The sequence below is a fragment of the Bactrocera tryoni genome, chromosome 1 (genome assembly GCF_016617805.1).
Source record: "Bactrocera tryoni isolate S06 chromosome 1, CSIRO_BtryS06_freeze2, whole genome shotgun sequence".
In the NCBI taxonomy this organism is placed as follows: Eukaryota; Metazoa; Arthropoda; class Insecta; order Diptera; family Tephritidae; genus Bactrocera; species Bactrocera tryoni.
Window position 1 is genome coordinate 60,938,314 of NC_052499.1, and position 18,238 is coordinate 60,956,551.

At 37.0% G+C, this 18,238-nt stretch overlaps 1 protein-coding gene across 3 annotated transcripts in view; it reads left to right on the forward strand.

Moving 5' to 3' along the window:
* Nucleotides 1-11,703, forward strand: part of LOC120772294 (progestin and adipoQ receptor family member 3) — a 29,064-nt gene extending 17,361 nt beyond the window's left edge. For all 3 annotated transcript variants that reach the window (XM_040100815.1, XM_040100806.1, XM_040100823.1), the window contains 6 exons: nucleotides 5,861-6,013; nucleotides 10,219-10,323; nucleotides 10,391-10,675; nucleotides 10,764-10,952; nucleotides 11,039-11,210; nucleotides 11,278-11,703. In XM_040100815.1, coding sequence (XP_039956749.1) covers nucleotides 5,861-6,013; nucleotides 10,219-10,323; nucleotides 10,391-10,675; nucleotides 10,764-10,952; nucleotides 11,039-11,210; nucleotides 11,278-11,336 — 963 coding nt within the window. In that variant the 3' untranslated portion in view covers nucleotides 11,337-11,703. The remainder of the gene's footprint in view (nucleotides 1-5,860; nucleotides 6,014-10,218; nucleotides 10,324-10,390; nucleotides 10,676-10,763; nucleotides 10,953-11,038; nucleotides 11,211-11,277) is intronic.
* Nucleotides 11,704-18,238: the final 6,535 nt, after the last annotated feature.

Sequence of the window (18,238 nt, forward strand, 5' to 3'; positions counted from 1 at the left end):
CAAACCACACCAAATCGATGTTTTTTTTAATTGAAATGGCATCACTTGAATCTCTTCGGAAATAAGCCTCATCGCTGAACAAAATTTGGCTTGAAAACATCGGATCTTCTTGGAACTTTTCAAGAGCCTGTAGAGCGAAGCGATGTCGCTTGGGAAGGTCGGGCGGCTTCAGTTCTTGCACAAGCTTTATTTTGTACGCTTGTAAAATGCGCCAGGTCGTCATACGTCAGTCCAAGTTGCTGCGGTCTTCGTGTACACTCTTAGCTACGGCTGCAATATTTTCTTTACTGCGTGCTGGACGTGGTCTATTCGGTCAAATATTATCCAATAATTCATGCTGGGTCTCAAGATTGTGAAGGTGTTGCGAATAGTACGCTTAGTAGGCCGATTTTGTTGACCATAAGTCAAGCGAAGTGCGCGAAACACATTCTTTACAGAAAGAATGAAGTTGAACGATTTGTAAATGTAGTTCATGTGTCTCAGGAAGTCTTTCCAAATGCCAAATAATACCAAACAAAAATAACATGACGTGTTGGCATGAACCATACGTGATCTATCAAAAAAGGCTATTGAAAAAAATACCGTTACCAACGTTGCTTGATATCAACGCCCTTCAAAAGATCTTTTATGAAGAGCTTTATCTTGATTTAGATCGGTTTATATGGCAGCTAAGTATTTGATTTAATGGCTCGATCTGAACAGTATCTTCGGCGATTATAAACCCTGTCTTGGATAATATTCTTTGCAGAATTTTGTAAAAATATCTTGTCAAATAAAAAGAAGAACTTGATTCTGATCGGTCACTTTGTGTTTTAGGTGTTTTAGATGGGCCTCGAACCCTACCAAGGTGGTTAGTGTGTCCATTCCACACTGCCAATTGGTACTGAAAATGCTTTGCATTCTCAAGGCGCTGATCAACGCATTGATTTGATCCGCTGTGCTTTTGAGTGCCGTGGAGTAAGGCTGTCGTCAGCAGGTGTCCACGTAAAACACACCGGACGTTGTCACTTTGTGTGGCAGCTATGAGCTTTGCGGGTCCGATATTGACAGTTCCGACAAATGTGCTACTTCTTGAGAAGAAAATGGCGTGCTCAAATATTTAGATCGATATCTGAAAAGTTGAGGAATTAGTTCGCATATATGTATGTATACCGACATACAGACGGACAGGGTTTTCTACGATATCCGATGTTTTCTCCTGTGTGTTACAAATCTCTTGACAAACTTAATATACCATGTTCAGGGTATAAAAAATCATTTCCAAGCATTCTCACACAGCGCGCACTTAACTGCAAATTTATTAGTGACATTTGATGCTGATGTTGATAAAAAGTATGCCAGATATGAAAATGCAGACATAGGCGAAAATTGATGAGTGCAAATACATACATACTTATGTATATTGTGCACGATGATCTTCTAACTGCCTAACAGTGCAAACTTTCAGCCATAATGTTGCAAATCGACTGTAAGTGGCATTTTCATTTACAGTTAACAAATATGAATGCGTTTTCACGCCTAATTGATTTCTCAGTGTCAATTGTGTTATGCCATTACTGAACATTATACGATACTTAATTATGTAAATTTACATATTAATTTTTTACGCTTGTGCTGACGTTAGTTTGATGCGTTCGCAAAGTGTTGCATGGATTATTCGCATAATTGACTCGCAAATATGCGCCGATTTGCATTAACGATGAGCACCTGCGCACTTACCTCTATACATATTTCCACACAAATGTACATATGCATGTATGTGTATGTGCGTGTGTGTATGAGTGTGCGTGCACTTGAATGCAGTGAATTGCGATTAAAAGCTTGTTGTTGTTGAACGACGAGCCTCCAACGCTCGCTGATTACTTGCATACCAATTCAATTCACAACTATACTTACATACATACATACATATGTATATGTACATATATTGCCCCACTTGAATGTGTTGAGCGCTAAGGTCTTTTTGCGGTTAGTGTAAATGCATAATACGAACAAATACGCAGCATTTCGAGGCAGTCGACAAGTGCACATCTATGCACACATATGTACATACACTTGCACGTCATAAAGTGAGTTATGCGTCGCGACGCGGATGCAATTTTTGCAAAATGTAAACAAACTATAAAGAACGTTGTTGTTGTTTTGCTGGTTTTTATTTTATTTTTTTTTTCTTTTCGTAGTACAAATAGGTGTGCAACACATGTTGCAATATACATACATACATGGTTAGTTGCGAGCGTAAATGCCCATAATAAACGCATTACATTTGCACAAACACCTAAAACATACATACATACATACATATGTATGTGCATTAGGGTGAGATTAAATTTGTATAATCTTACATCACTTTGAACAAGAATAGTTTACCTAACGGTTGTTTATATTTACACATAGTAAGATATAGTATCTTCAAGTAGATACTATATCTTACTATGTGTATACAGCGTCTACTTGTACCAATTGAGATTACGTGGTTCAGACGCCGAGCTCGAGTTATAGCGAGAATCGAGAGAGAGAGAGTGACCCTTCTGGATACTGTAGCATGTTAAATTCCTACTTATCCAGAATCCACCCCGACATAAGAAATATGCATACATATGTATGTATGTCCAGTATGCAACGAGTCCCCGCATGATTTTAGTCATCTCTTTGCATGTCTAGCTAACCCTACACATCTGACACCCCTCTCCCTATGGTCCGACGCCGTCGAAACCGCACGTTTCCTGGGCATGCCGTTGGATGACCTCGATAACAACTTTCTTTAACGGCAACTAGATAACCATTACAACAATAACAAAAGATTCTTCACCAAAAACACGGTATTCTCAACAAATAAAAATTTCACTTATGTGGAAAGTTAAATCTTCGTGTGGTTCAGGAAAAGGTCGAAAATTTACTGTTTGGTGCGAATTGTGGTATGGCGGTATCAGTGCCACATGCAACATGTTTCGAGACTATAAAATTAGTTATGAATTTATTGTTCCACCTTAATAAACATACTGACATGCTTCTAAACAAAGTTCGATTTGTATTATACATACATACATATGTATGTACATATACATATAAGTACTACGCTGTTACGTAGCAGCTTTTCGCATTCTGTTGCCAATTTGCATTGTTCGTGTAAGCGTTCCTAATTGCAAGTGCTCTTGTAAGTACTTCTATTTAAAGTGCATGTTGCTTGTTTTTGTTTTTGTTTACAACACGGCGAGATAAATCAACAAATAACAAATAGCAAAAACAAATGACAACAACAGAAATTAGTCAACAAACAAAAACAAATCACTACATTTGCATATACATACATACTTATGTAAATAGCTATACACAAGTAGTTATTTTAGCCTCAAATGTTTGCCAAAGAAAAAAATGCGAATAAATTAAATAATATCTTAAAAGCCAATGAAGATAAATAAAAATGTTTCCTTACAGTTATACAATATAAGTACATCTAAATCTAATGAGAAAACCCTGCCAATAAACGATCAATTATTAAAGAACTCAGTGCTAAATGGCAACTAGGCATCCCAATCGGTGACCTGCCCGAAGAAAGTTCTGCACAGGTTATATTAAGTTTGCCACAAAGTTTGTAACAGCCGGAAGTAAACGTCGGGACCTACATACATGAATGATCAGCGTGACGAGCTGAGTCGATTTCTGTCTGCCCGTCCCTATACACGTGAAATATTTAGTTTTTGAGATATCGATCTGAAATTTTCACAGGCCATTTTCTCACTAAGAATCTAACCGAAACTCCCGATATCGCACCATTATATCATATTGTTGCTATACAAATTCCGATCTGGATCAAGGTCCAGATTTTTTATATCCTTTTATGAAAAAAATGCAGCTGAGAAGGTTATCATAGCTTCAATGCAGCCGAAGTTAATTTCTTACTAAATCTTAAACTTAACATAATGTTCTCTTCATATTAGTTTACAGCGCTAAGTCGGAGTTTAGACGTTAATAGCATTGACAGACGGCAGCGTTAAACCAGATTAATTGCATTTTTCGGGATTAATTCAGGAGTTACCACAGCTAACTCCGTTACTGAATCCAAAAATAACTCTCAAAATTTTAGGGAGTTTGTGAGATTTTCGTTGGCAACATTGTTAAAAATGGCCAATTTTCATCTATTGTGAATGAAATACAAGCAACCCTGACAGCTGTTTATCAAATTCTCAATATAATATCAATAAAACTTCTATGTTATGATGCAGTTTTAAAAATAATGTGTTGATACGTTTTTGTAATAAAAAATGGTTTGGTAAAAATTGGTCGGCTAACAACTGTAATGTTTATCTTCTATCAATTTTCATTGAAAATATTATAAAATGGACAATGAGCTGTTTATGAGAGTTTCAAACTCGCATAGCTGCCGCCTGTCACCTACAAATTTGGATCTGATTAAGTGCGCAGTTAATCCGGATTAACGCTGCCGTCTGTCAAGGCTATAAGAAACAAAATCAAATGCTCGTCTCATTAAGTCTTCAGTGTCTGACAGTCATAAGGGGGTCGTTTGCCTTTGTGGTTGGAAAAATAAAATTTTTAGACAATAGTCATCATCTTCAATCACGTTTTCTCAAAAGTATTTTTTTTAGTTGCGACACAATTCTGAAGATATTTGAAAACTTTAAATTATTTTCTAAAACATCTAGTTACGCTCGGATGCCTTTCTTTTTATTTCTTTCGAATTTTAACAATCCTTTTTAGCTAGAAAAAATATTAAAAAAAACACTTATTGTCAATTTGTCAGATTGTCATTTATTATTTTTTTTTTCATCATAAACATTAGGTAAAACAAAATGTTGTGCAATTATCATGCGTAGTTTTTTTTGCAATCCATCATCAAAAATAGGCCTGAAGTTTTAGGTAAACGACGTCTTAATCAATCTTACGATTATTTACTTGTGGCGTGGTAGCGATATGTTCAGTTTTCTGAAACAATAACTGACGACCTTCCTGAAATTCGTTTTGGAGTGATCTACAACCTCCATTGAATTCAATATACGATGGCTAAACACCGGTCTTTGATGGAGCTTCATCGTCAAAAAATGAATTAAGTTCATCTATGCACACTTGATGAGTTAATCCATGTCGAAAATTGTAAAAAATAATCACGCGAAAATGTTCACGATTTAATTCCATTTTTTGGGCGAGAAGAATATTTTAAGTTACTGTAAACAACACAAATAGCGCTCGTATGCAAAATATTTTGAGTATTCATACCATCAAAAATGTCAAACTTTACGACAAAATTGTGAGTTTCCAGATTGCAACACTAATGCTGCCAATGCGGAAATACTTATAAAAGGCAACCTTTGTACACAAATTGTTTTTCATATTATATAGTGGCTTAATTAGCTTTAAAAAGTTCCGGTTAAGATTCTATTTATTAAGGTATGAAGTCGTCTTCATTTATGTATATAAATAGATTTATTAAAATGCACTATAAATGACTTTTGAGTTCTTTGGTTCTGAGATTTGCATACGTACTTATCACATGGCGCCAATAACTATCAGTCGTATGAGAAAAAGGAAAACTTAAAAGAGTATTTAAAAAAGAAAAAAAAAATTCGCGGAAGCATGCGAATTGACCTTTGTTGATAATGATGAATGTCAGCAAAAAAAAATATGCTGCATCATTTGATAAAATATTTTATTTTGAAAAACGTTACTTAATATACATACATACATCCAATATGTGTATGTATACAAAAATATAATACCAAATTTATTTATATGTAAATAGCACATGCATTGTGCAAAATGATATGTTCTTAAATTTTAAGTATATTATCTTTATAATCACGTTTATGCATTTCTTATTTTCTTTTTGTTCACCATTTTGCAGCTCGAAGGCCTAAAACACGTTACGGATACACATCAATTTCCGGAAGATGAGGAACCAAATATACTGGGTCACGGCACACCGGTGGAAGAGAAGGCTGATCCATTAACCACAGAGAAGTTAATGAAATTGAAAACTCTATTGAATTTTGAAGATGTAAGTGGAGAGTATATTTTTAATGGAAATTAGAAAAATTTTAAGAAAGTTGTGTAAAATTAAATTATAAATTCTTAGGCTATGTTTTGGAACTTAATTTCAAGTATGTATGTATGTATATGACCACCGCGACGAAGTCTTATGAAGTCTACTTTTAAAGAATTTTTTTAATTTAGGCACGAACTCACAAAAAAATTACCACACGAAGTCTATTCATTTGCCATAAGTGTTCCATTCCCGGCAGAAAACAACACTCAAATAATTTAAGTAATGCACCCTAGTAGACAGTTCTTGGCCGGATGAAAATCTGTGTTCGCCCCTGTTACCTACATACATATGTACATATATGTCTCTTTCTCTGATATGTTACGGCCATTAAAAGTTCTACACAATAAAGTTATGGTTTTAACCGCTGCATGGCTTTTTGAACCATCATACCATTCAGTACTTAGGCGGTCCATATGAACTTGTTTTAGAAATGTATTTAAGACATTGTTCCAGTGAGCTCACAACTATCCTCAGAAGAAGTCACACGAATGAGAGTCGCCTTGTTTGAAACCTCGTTTGGTATCGAACAGCTCGGAGTGGTCCTTCCCGGTCTTGACGAAACTTTTGGTGTTGCTCAACGTCAATTTACACAGCCGTATTATTTTTGCAGGGATACCAAATTCAGACAACGCGGCGTAAAGGCAGCTCCTTTTCGTGCTGTCAAAAGCAGCTTTGAAATCGACGAAAAGGTGGTGTGTGCCGATTCTCCCTTCACGGGACTTTTTCAAAATTTGGCGCATGGTGAATATCTGGTCGGTTGTTAATTTGCCAGGTCTAAAGCCACACTGATAAGGTCCAATTAGTTTGTTGACGGTGGGTCTTAATCTTTCACACAATACGCTCTATAGAACCTTATACGCGATGTTGAGGAGGCTTATCCCACGGTAGTTGGCGCAGATTGTGGGGTCTCCCTTTTTGGGGATTGGGCAGAGCACACGAACTTCTTCATGGTCGGGCAATGGAACATCTGCTCCATCTTCATCGATTGGGGAATCGGGTTCTCCTTCTCCTGGCGTTATACTTTCACTGCCATTCAGCAGGCTGGAGAAGTGTTCCCTCCATTATTTTAGTATGCTCTGGGCATCAGTTACTAGATCACCTCTGGGGGTTCTACAAGAGTATGCTCCGGTCTTTAAACCTGGTATTAATATATAATATATGCAAAGTAAATTTCAAAGTGATCTGATCATTTGCCTCTGAGTAATCACTCAAGCAAATCTGAAAAATGTAGTTTTGGAAAAAATAAACTGATGGAACTGATAGAACCGAACGACTGCACTTTAGAAGGCTATAACTTAAAAATACTGATAGAAAATTTTAATATGTTGTTTTTAAGGGTGTAACTGATCAAAATAAAAACAAAAAAAAAACATTTTTTTTATATTTTCTTCAATTGCATACTAGCTGTACACCTTAAGCAAAAATTTCAAGAATATTTTAACTAAATATTCGTACCATAAATACATTTATTAATGCTCATTTACTCCAAAACCATGCCTAAAATCAAAGCCGCAATAAAACCCCATTAACTTATGCAAAAAACCAAACCAAATCGTTCCGATGAAGCGAAGCACAAAGTAATTCAAGGTCAGCTTATTAACATTTTATTTAGCTTGGCTTCAAAGCTGTCAACGCTCGCTCCAACCAAATGCCCAAATGCCCAAATGTAAATATCAAAACAGCCATAACAAAATGTAAAAAAACCCGCGCTATAAGTCATCAGCACTACCAATTGGAGAGAATTCAATGACCTCTAGTGTGGCGGGCGAACAGTTGCTTCTTCTGCTGCTAATAATATTTATGTATTTATACATGTATAGTATGTGTGTACGCTAATTTTTTTTGGCAGCGAATTGGCAATTTGTCGCGGTTTTCATTGTGTCCAATTATAAAGTATAATATATCTACTAGCAGCGTATTTGTATGTACGTGCATATGTATGTTTGCATACAACAGCGGCAATGCCAAAGTGTCAAATGCATTTGAAGGGAATTTAATTACAATGCATTACATGTAAAAATGCTATTGAATTTTGAAGGCAACAACCGCACTTGTTTACGTATTCATATTTAATGGTTATGGCTAACTACAAACTTATATGCATACATACATATAAACAAATGTGCATGATATTTATACATGCGTGTCATTCGAAGCATCTAATATTTCTTTAAATGATAACAATGAGACCTTCTGCTTAATACACGCATTGTGTCATATTTCGTGCATGTAACATGCATACATATGTACATACTTATGTATGTATATACAGGCAAACATATGTACAAAAATATATATATACAGAAAATAGTAAGCTTATGGGGTCATATCCACTTGCTAGCCAGGAAAAACGTGAATTCGTAAATTTTGGTTTTTGAAGAGGCCTTTTATTTAATATATAATACTTATAGGTAGATAGGAAGGTGGAGTAAATGTCTAACGACGCACCTATCCCTTTAAGAGGCCCATTGTGAAAACACCGTGACTAAAATCACCTCACTGTATTACTTATATGCTCTCTGAAACACCCGGTGGTTCTGATGAAGTTCATCAGTACAAAGAGTTATATCTGTGCAACCTTCGAAAGTCAGAAAACCCTCGGCCGATTTCCATTCCTACGACAGTCGGGACTACGTAACCAAAACGGACTATAAACTCGGCAGAATTTTCATTATGGTACACATACAAAGTTTTGCATTCGCAAAAATATGCTTTATGGTCTCCTTCTCTTCTACTTCCTGACCGCTTCCACAATAGCCAGTGCATAGTGTTCCCAGCCTGCCATTATACAGTGACCTGTTAGCATTCCTACTAGAGTACTTATGTCATTCGTTTTCGTATTTAATAGGCGGCATCTGTGGGCCAATATCTATTTATGCCACGTTTCTCTGCTTGTTGAGCAAGTTAGGGATTCACTCCACCGAGGCTCAGGTTTTTTATAACATGTTTCTTGAATAAATATCTACAAGTTGCCAGATGCATCGAAATTCCCTCCTTTTCGGAGTCTAATTGTAGGCTGGTGCATGCTCTGGGTAGTACATCTGCTTCACATTTATCAGGAATATCATCATGTCCTGGATTCCAGTGCAGGTTTATCGTGAAATAGGCTGTTAGATCGACCAAGAGATCAAATCATTATTTCACTATCTTAGTTGAAACCCTCAGAGACTTTTTTGATTTCAAAGCCGCTTGTCTAACTGTATATAAATATATTCCTTGCACACTCTTTGTTAGAACAAGAAGACTTTCTTTAATTGCGGTGATCTTCGCTTGGAAGACGCTGGAGTGGTCTGGTCATCTGGCGATTCGGGTATTCAATTTTGATGAAAAGACGGTTTGGGCCTATCCGCATACATGCCTATCTCTTTCTTGTCCATCTCACCCCTTTCCCACTCTTCTTTTGAAGGAAAGGCAATACTCGGGACCGAATTTGGGTTTGATTCTATGGCACTTCGAAAATCGGTGGTATAAGGTAGAAAAGGAAAATTGCTAACGGGAAATTACTAAAATATGTAAAATAATCGTATCGCAGGCGACTAATAGTGAGGAATAGGGAGGCTTACAGAACAAATTTGTTGACAGTAAATATAGTAGGACGTTTAGTGCGACGACTGTTTGTTTTATGACAGGAGATATCTCGTTTTGACCCATTTGCATCGCTTCCCTATCCATTCTGGAGAAAGTAGAACTAACGGCTCGGTTGTTGAGGCCAATGATATCAATTTCTTCGGAAGATGGTGCCGTTCCTATTTCGTTCGGCACCTCGAATTATTTTCGCCTTCTTACTTTAGCTCGCCTGTTCTTTGGCTACCCAGATGATACTTAGTCTGAGACCGGAAGTTTTGAGCTACTTGAGCCATATGTAAAATAATCGTTTCTGGCCTCCCAAGTGAATGGCAATAAGAGAACTTTCCTCACTTATGTGTACTTTACATGACTCCATCTTCCTTCCATCTGCCTTACCGCGTACTTATTTTCAAATAATATACCCAAAAAAGTCGATTTTTTTCGAAATTCACAAGTGGTTATAACCGCTTAAATTATGGCGGAGGGGCACTGCTTCCATTTTATAGTAATTTTAAAATAACTAAAACAATTGAATATTCTTAATATGCTATTGAATATGCTTACTCACTTTTCTTTGAAACAAATTGCAGGCACCCGATCACCTCAAATTCAATCCTTACATTCGTCGTGGCTACCGCACATTCCTATCCACAAAATTATGCCTGCAAAGCGTCTTCTGGTGGACCAACGAGACTGTAAGTGCTACGGAAATAAAAAAGTAATAACACAAATTCTAATAATCATACTTACAATTGCTTACAGATCAATATTTGGAGTCATCTCTTTGGCTGTCTGCTCTTCATATGCCTAACCATATTCGATTTCCAGTTTCTGCAAGCGCACGCGGATGTGAGCGATCAGGTGTTGGTTGTGTGTCTCTTGGTCTGTTTCTGCCTGTGCATGCTGCTATCTTCAATTTATCATATTTTCTCCTGCAAATCAGAGGAGCATTATGATTTCTTCTTGTCCGTGGACTTTTTGGGTATTTGTTTGTCACTGGTGGCGATTTACATCAGTGGCATGTACTATGCGTTTTGGTGCTTCAAGGTGAGCGCGAAAGATTGCAAATCGAAGAATTAATATTATTGAAAATTAAAATATTTTTTTTATATATTTTTTGTTCTAATTCACGCAGACACTCCGGCTCGTTTACTCAGTGATTGCGCTGTGTATGTTCGGCTTGGCGATGATGGTGCAAATTCCCAAGTTGAATGTCTCTTTGGACGCAAAAATCGCTGTGCTGGTGCTGTGGGCCGCCTACGGTATTATACCGTTAGCGCATTGGACTTATGTGATGGGTGGTCTTGACAATGAGTTGGTGCGGGTGAGTCAAAAGTCACTAAAAAATTCATTTCCTAAAAACAATTTCTAAAAAATAACAATTAAAAACAAATTATTTACACTTAACAGTTAATGGTGCCGCGCATAATTGGCATGTATGGCTGGTGTGCTGTCGCTTTTGTCATTTATGCCGCAAAAATACCGGAGCGTTGGCTTGCCGGCAAAGTGGATTATGTTGGACACTCGCACAATTGGTGGCATCTCTTCATTTTGGCCGCTTTCTATCACTGGCACAACACTGGTTAGTCTTTAAAAACGAAACATTATTCAAAATATATTATTAATTTTATTTTAATTGTTTCTCGCAGGTCTTGTCTATGCTGAGTATCGTTTGAATAACGGTTGCAGTCTTCCAACATTGACATAGATCGTTGAACCTAAACCAAAACGCGCTGTAATTTAATTATTTTCAATTTTTTTACAACGCCTAGGCATATCTGTAGAGTATGTTGTTATTACTTTGTGATTTCAGCACGTTAATCATTCAATGAGGCACCTCAGCAACGGCTAGTAAACGTACCTTTAAACATATATATACAAATATTGATATATTCATACTTTGTAGGTACTTAGTTGTAATTGCAAATCTAGTTCAGTCACTCATTATTTAGTTTTAATGCACATTTGTATATACATAATCGAAATATTTAGAAGAAGAATTTATTATTTTGTTGCGAAGACTTTGTTACTCTTTTGAAAATATGTAGTTAATAAAGTTGCATATTAAAAAGACATTACATATAAGTGAAATGTAAGCGAATACCTTTAAATTTTGAAAAATAATGAAAATTATAAAGCTTTTTTAACTATTACCATCTGATCAAATTTGTCCCGGACAGGTCCATTTAAACTGCGCGCACAAACCGAACCGATAGAAATTTTCCATTCTAGATTGGTACAACAAGTTTTTTTTGCTCTAGTGAAGTTTAATCTCCATAAATCAATTATTGTGTTGTTGCCAGCTGTTTGATAGCAATGTGAAAGGTTTGTCTGGCGATTTTTATATAAGGATAAGCATAACTGTCACCGGAATACGATGGCTGAGTGATGTCTCACGTTTGGTGTTTGGCCAAAAAGTCAGTTACAATTAGGCTAGAACGTGAGGGCGCATTATCGTGGTGAAAACTGCAAGAAATTTCTGCCCATAAAGCCATAAACATAATCATATTAAACAGCGGATCAAACCAACATTACGGGCAACACTATTTCCAATTAATGGTGCTCTACCATAACGCCATGGTCATAATCATAACTATGCCTATCAATTGAATTTTCATTATAAGTATGGCGTTATGGTAAGGTACCTCTAATTGAGCCTTAAATCAGGCCATTTATGACGCATTGCTCCACAAAATTGGCCAGACAAAACTTTCGCCAGTGCAAGAATGAATTAACTATCATTTGCACGCATAGTTATTTCTTTGTTATTATGACACGGCAAGAATGCCGTAGTGTTCTTAAATTTGTTCTCCGATTTTCGGTGGACAGCTTTTGATAGGAAAGTTCCATGACAAAAAGTTTGAAGATATGAACTCACTACCTAAAAACTTGTACAAATCACAAATACAATTTAAAAAATTTGATTCACATCAATTTTTGGCTCGTTTTAGAAACCATCGACGCAGCATTTTTCGTCTAGTTGACCACTTCCAATGTATGCTTGGCTCGAAAGCATTTGCAAATCATTTGCTGTTGTCGTAGAGGTAGAATTCTGCCGAGTTAACAGTCCTTGGCCGTATAAAACATCCGGGTCCGTTCCGGTTACGTAGACCGTCGTGGGAACGGTTTCGGTGGTTTTTACACTCGGTGGTTGACTCCATTTATAGAAATGCCTTCAAAGAGAACAAGCCGCCAGCTAGATAAGATTTATTGTGTCATCTGTCTTATTACATTGCTTCTGTTTTATTTGCACTTTCCCTGCATATTTTATAATGCACATTATATTTATAACAACAATTTAATTTAAATTATTATTTTTTAGTAAAAATTGGACTACGCTTGCAAATATCACTTCCGATTCTTACTATTTCTTCATCCGATATGAAATGCGTTTATTTTTGATATTCGCCGTATAAATATTTATTTAACGGCGTTGACATTCTTTGTTTGCTAAACGAGGTTCATGACCACGCTCATACTGCAATTATTCGTAAGAGGCAGACGCGAGTATGGTTGCGTTCGAGACTAACTTCGAATTCAACAATGGGTGTGTAGTGCAAGAAATATTACAAATAAACAGGGTGACACTAACTTTTAAATCAAACTAAAAATTTAAAATTTTAGCCGTTACGAATAAAAATTTAAATATACAATTAAGGGATTTAAAATGCGTGCGGAATCGAATATTAGATGCTCTAAAGCATTTAAGCGGGTTTGAGAGATGCCTGAAAAAAATTTTTTTTTGCTATCAACAATAAGATAATCAATTTTATTTATACGTAAATCTCCCTTTTCCTCTGATGTATAGAGAGTTAGTCCAAACAGAGCTATAAAGAGGTGATAACACTCGACGTTTGGAGCAAGAGGAGAGAGAGAATTGGTGATGATAAGTGGTATCTTGATACACTAAACAAGATAGTGGTCTGAGTCGATGTTAGGTCCTCGGAGTGTAAGCACGTCAAGGGTACTGGAGGCATGTTGTTCATCTATCACATGATGATCGATTTGGTTTCAAACTTTTCGAATCCAGCACCGAATTTGTGACTAACAAAGACCAAACTCTACAAGTGTCTCATAACTCCCGTCCTGCTATAAGTGTCGGCCTTAGGAGTGTTCAAGAGAAAGGTTTTGCGGAAGATTTATGGTCCTTTGCGCATTGGAAACAGCGAGAACCGCAGTCGATGGAACGTTGAGCAGTGCGAAATATTCGACGACATTGACTTAGTTCAGCGAATTAAGAGACAGCGGCTGCGCAGGCTAGATCATGTTGTCCGGATGGAAGAGATCGCTCCAGCTTTGATAGCTTTCGATTTAGTATCCGCCGATAGAAACAGAGGAAGACTTCCACTCCGTTTGAGAGACCAGGTGGAGAAATACCTGGCTGCCCTTGGTAACTCGAATTGGTGGCAAATAGCGAAAAGAAGAAACAATTGGCGCGCTGTTGGTAACTAGTCTATAACGCCCTTAAAGAAGAAGAAAAAGAAGAAGAAATTAAAGAGGGGTTAAGCGAGCTTTAGTCTAGTCCTAGTCCTTTATTGATACGCTATGTACAGGTGCTCCGAAAATGGTAATCACGGAGGAAAACGAAACAAAAGTTGATGATTTTCTAATATCAGATAGAAGTTGCGCGAGATAGCTAAGATAGTAGTAATTTTAAAAGATTTCTAAGGTAATATTATTCAATACGGAGTTAGGAAGCTAAGGCTTTATACTACAAAAACTTCTCAGACATTTTTATTCCTTGAATTCTTGAGCACCCGTCAAAGTTGCACACCAGGAGAGAGTAAATAAGCAATACTAAATAGTTTTTCTTCGATAAAGGCAAAATCCAGATATCTGAAATGATAATAATCCTTATGGTCCTGGTGCTGTAGGAGGAGTCAATCATGCGCAATTTTGGTTTCGTCGATTCGGTTTCGGTAATTTGGTCGTTAAAGATGCATTACTATCAGGAAGGCCGATTGTTGAAAATAACGAAAAAATAACGGTAATCGAGTCCGACCATTAGGAAAGGACTGTTTCGATTGCCCAGGAGCTAAGTGTTTCATAAAAAACCCTTTGGCACCATTTAAAAAATACTGAATATAAAAGCTCGATGGGTGCTACAACAGTTAATGTAAAAAAATCTCATGAACCGACTTCGATTTGTTAATCGTTGCTGAATCGCAACAAACTTGATCCATTTCCAATATAATATTGGTAAGGCATCATCTACTATGGGTTGCTATCCTCGGACTTGTACTGTTAACAATTGAATCATCTAAAGAAAGCTATGGCTCAAAAGTGGCAGCGTTGGCCAATAGGAGAGGAGTTATGTTTCAACAGGACAACGTCAGCTCATACACATCGCTAGTGGCTAGAGGCCTTTGGGTGCTTTATTGGGAGGTTCCTTTTCATTCACATTATAATTTCGAACTTGGATCAAGTGATTACTATTAGTTCCTGTCTTAGGCGAAGGATTCTGCTGGTGGAAAATCCACCTCAAAAAAAGCCAGTTTGTATACAGGAAGAACAAAATTAACTTCAAAACGCCAACAAGTTATCGAACAGAACGATTATTACCTACTGATCTAACTATTGGTAAAAGAAAATATAGCAGCTGTAGCTGAGAGTGTCCACGAAGACTTGGAGAGTCGATTCGAGGCCGTTTGCAACAACTCGGACTGACGTATGGAACGATTTGTTGCATTTTACGTCGTGATCTTAATTTGAAATCGTACAAAATGCAGCTTGTGTAAGAACTGAAACCGTTCGACTTTCTCAAGCTTCATCTCGCTTCACTTCAGACCTTGGAGCAAAGCATCACGCGTTACATTCGCCTGTTTCCAGTTGAAATGCTCGAACGAGTTATCGAAAATTGGACTCAATGGATGTATAATCTCAGACGTAGCCGGGACCAAGATCTGAAAGAGATAATCTTCAAAAAATAAATGCCAAAGAATGTTCTTTCGAATGGTAATAAAAATTTCCTATTAAATTTATTTTAAAGTTTCTGTGATTTCTTCATAAAAAAAACAGGGAACATCGTAATTGATCACCCTTTATATTAAGAGAAAACCGTAAACAATGTTTGTTAAATGTCCTTCACAAACACTCTCAACTATTTATTCTCGCCATTTACATCAAATATTAAAAATTCTTCACACATACTAGCAGCAACAAGAAAATACTAAATTATTAGCTCGAAGCGTCTGCAACTCAACCCTTTCTACGCGCGCTTGCCAATACATACATACAAACAAAGAAATGTATGAGCATGAGCATGAGTACCAGTTACCAGTTTACATTCTATGCACGTAAGCGCTCACACCCAGCGTTTCCCCACCCAACTCGCGCTGCAAAAATGCACAAACCTACTACTTGGAGTTGGAGCTTGAAGTATCCTTTCACTAACTTTTCAATTCCTAATTATAATTAGTGAATCGGTTGTGTTCATAAATATTAAAAAGCCTTGACTGCCAGCTGGACTGTCAACCTCGCGCCACCGCCACACAGTCGAAATTCATTGTCAACAACTCGCTGACTGTGCTTGTTGTTCTTGTTGCGCGTTGTTGTTGTTAGCCGCACAGCGACATTGCGTGAATAATTAACTGAGTTGTTGCAAACATTTCGCCACGCTGCCAGAGTAGCTATGCTCATGCAGAGCTTTGTATGTTCTACTATGATGTGAAGATGTGCCAGTGCTGCCGTACTTGCAAATTCCTTTTTTTTCAAAGACGCAAACTTATATTTTCGAAAAGTTTTGTGCGTTTTCTGAATGCGAGCGACCGAAATGCCACTGTCAAGCATTTAAAATTTGTGTTTATACAAATGTATATTTATTATATGTGTATATATGTACAAACATATGTATATGTATGTAAGTATGTATATCTGTATGTATGTGTGCATATCAGGCTGTATGTATATATGTATGTATATATCAGCAAAACCACCCATAAATCGTTGGCTGTCAGTTCCTCCGCCCCACTCCTCCTCCCACCTAACTTACAAAAACGCCATTTTGTTTTCTCGCATCCTTTTTATCGTGTAACTGTGTATGTAAATGTCAGCAACAACAACAAAAGCAAAGCGTCTAAACATTGCGCCAATGAAACGTACGTTCACGTAACTTATGAATTTGTGCATTTTAAATGTAATTTGTGCGAGGCATAACTAATTATGCATGAGTAAACGAACAAACCTATTAGTTGAATTCACTCATACTTATTGTATGTATGTAAGTATAGGTGTTTGTATACAAACAGGAGTTATTAAACATTTAAGGCGGCATTTTAAAGATGCCGTTAGATGAATTTATGATTTATGAATTTGATTATTACGAATACCATTGTATTTGTAACGCTTAGAACATTTAATAATACGCACACATAAACATATGTACATGTACGTATAATAAGTATAAAGGGTGATCCTTTTAGTGGTTGCCTATTTCTTAAAAGAAAAACCCCATAAACTTCAAGTTTAATGGAGACTGTTTATTATCATTCGAAAGAGTATTTTTTGGTATTTGTTTTTTGAGGCTTATCTCTTTCAACAACTACTACTACTACTATTCGATGACTCGTTCGAAAATTTCGACTGATAACTGGCGAATGACACAGCGATGGTAAAGGTAACGGTGTGATATCACACGATCTTGGTGGCCAATCGACCGGCTCAAAACATTAAGTTATCTGCTCGACGAAGTGTTCTCTCAATAAATCCATTGATTGATGCGACGTGTGGGAAGTGGCACAGTGTTGTTGAAACCAAATATCGCAGAAGCCACAAGATTCAATTATAGGCAACAAATAGTCCGTTATAATGGCGCAATAACGATCACCATTGACAGTTACGTTTTCACCGGCATAATTTTTGAAGAAATATGGACCGATGATTTCACCGGCACACAAATCAAACCAAACCGTTTTTTTCTGGATGAAATGGCAGCTCATGAATCCCTTTAGGTTGCTCTTCGTCAAGAATGCGGCCATTTTGCTTGTTTACGTACCCATTGAGCCAAAAATGAGCCTCATCGCTTAACAAAATTTGGTTTGAAAACGTCGGATCTTTTAAGAACTTTTCAAGAGCCTGTAGAGCGAAGCTATGTCGCATGGGAAGTTCTTCCACAAGCTGTATTTTCTACCTTTTCAATTTTAGATCTCGGCGTAAAATGCGTTAAGTCGTTCTATACGTCAGTTCTAGTTGCTGCGAACGGTGAAGAATCGACACTCCACGGTCTTCGTGTCCACTCTCAGCTACGGCTGCTATATTTTCTTCACTGCGTGCTGGACGTGGTCTCTTCTGATGAATATTTTTCAATAATGAATGCTGAGCGTCAAGTTGGATGATGGTGTTGCGAATAGTACGCTCAGTAGGCCATAAGGTGAGCGAAGCCCGCGAAACACATTCTTTACAGAACGTGAGTTTTCTTATTAAAATTGAACGATTTCTAAACGTTATTCAAGCTGATGTCATTCCAAGATGAAATGCCTGATCGGGGGCTAGGGCAAGATTTCACTCAATTTGATGTATATGTTTGGAAAAGAATTTTTAGAGATATACAAGTATATCCACTAAACTTAGAAAACGGACCCACGACCATATTTTTAAATTTTTAACCCACAG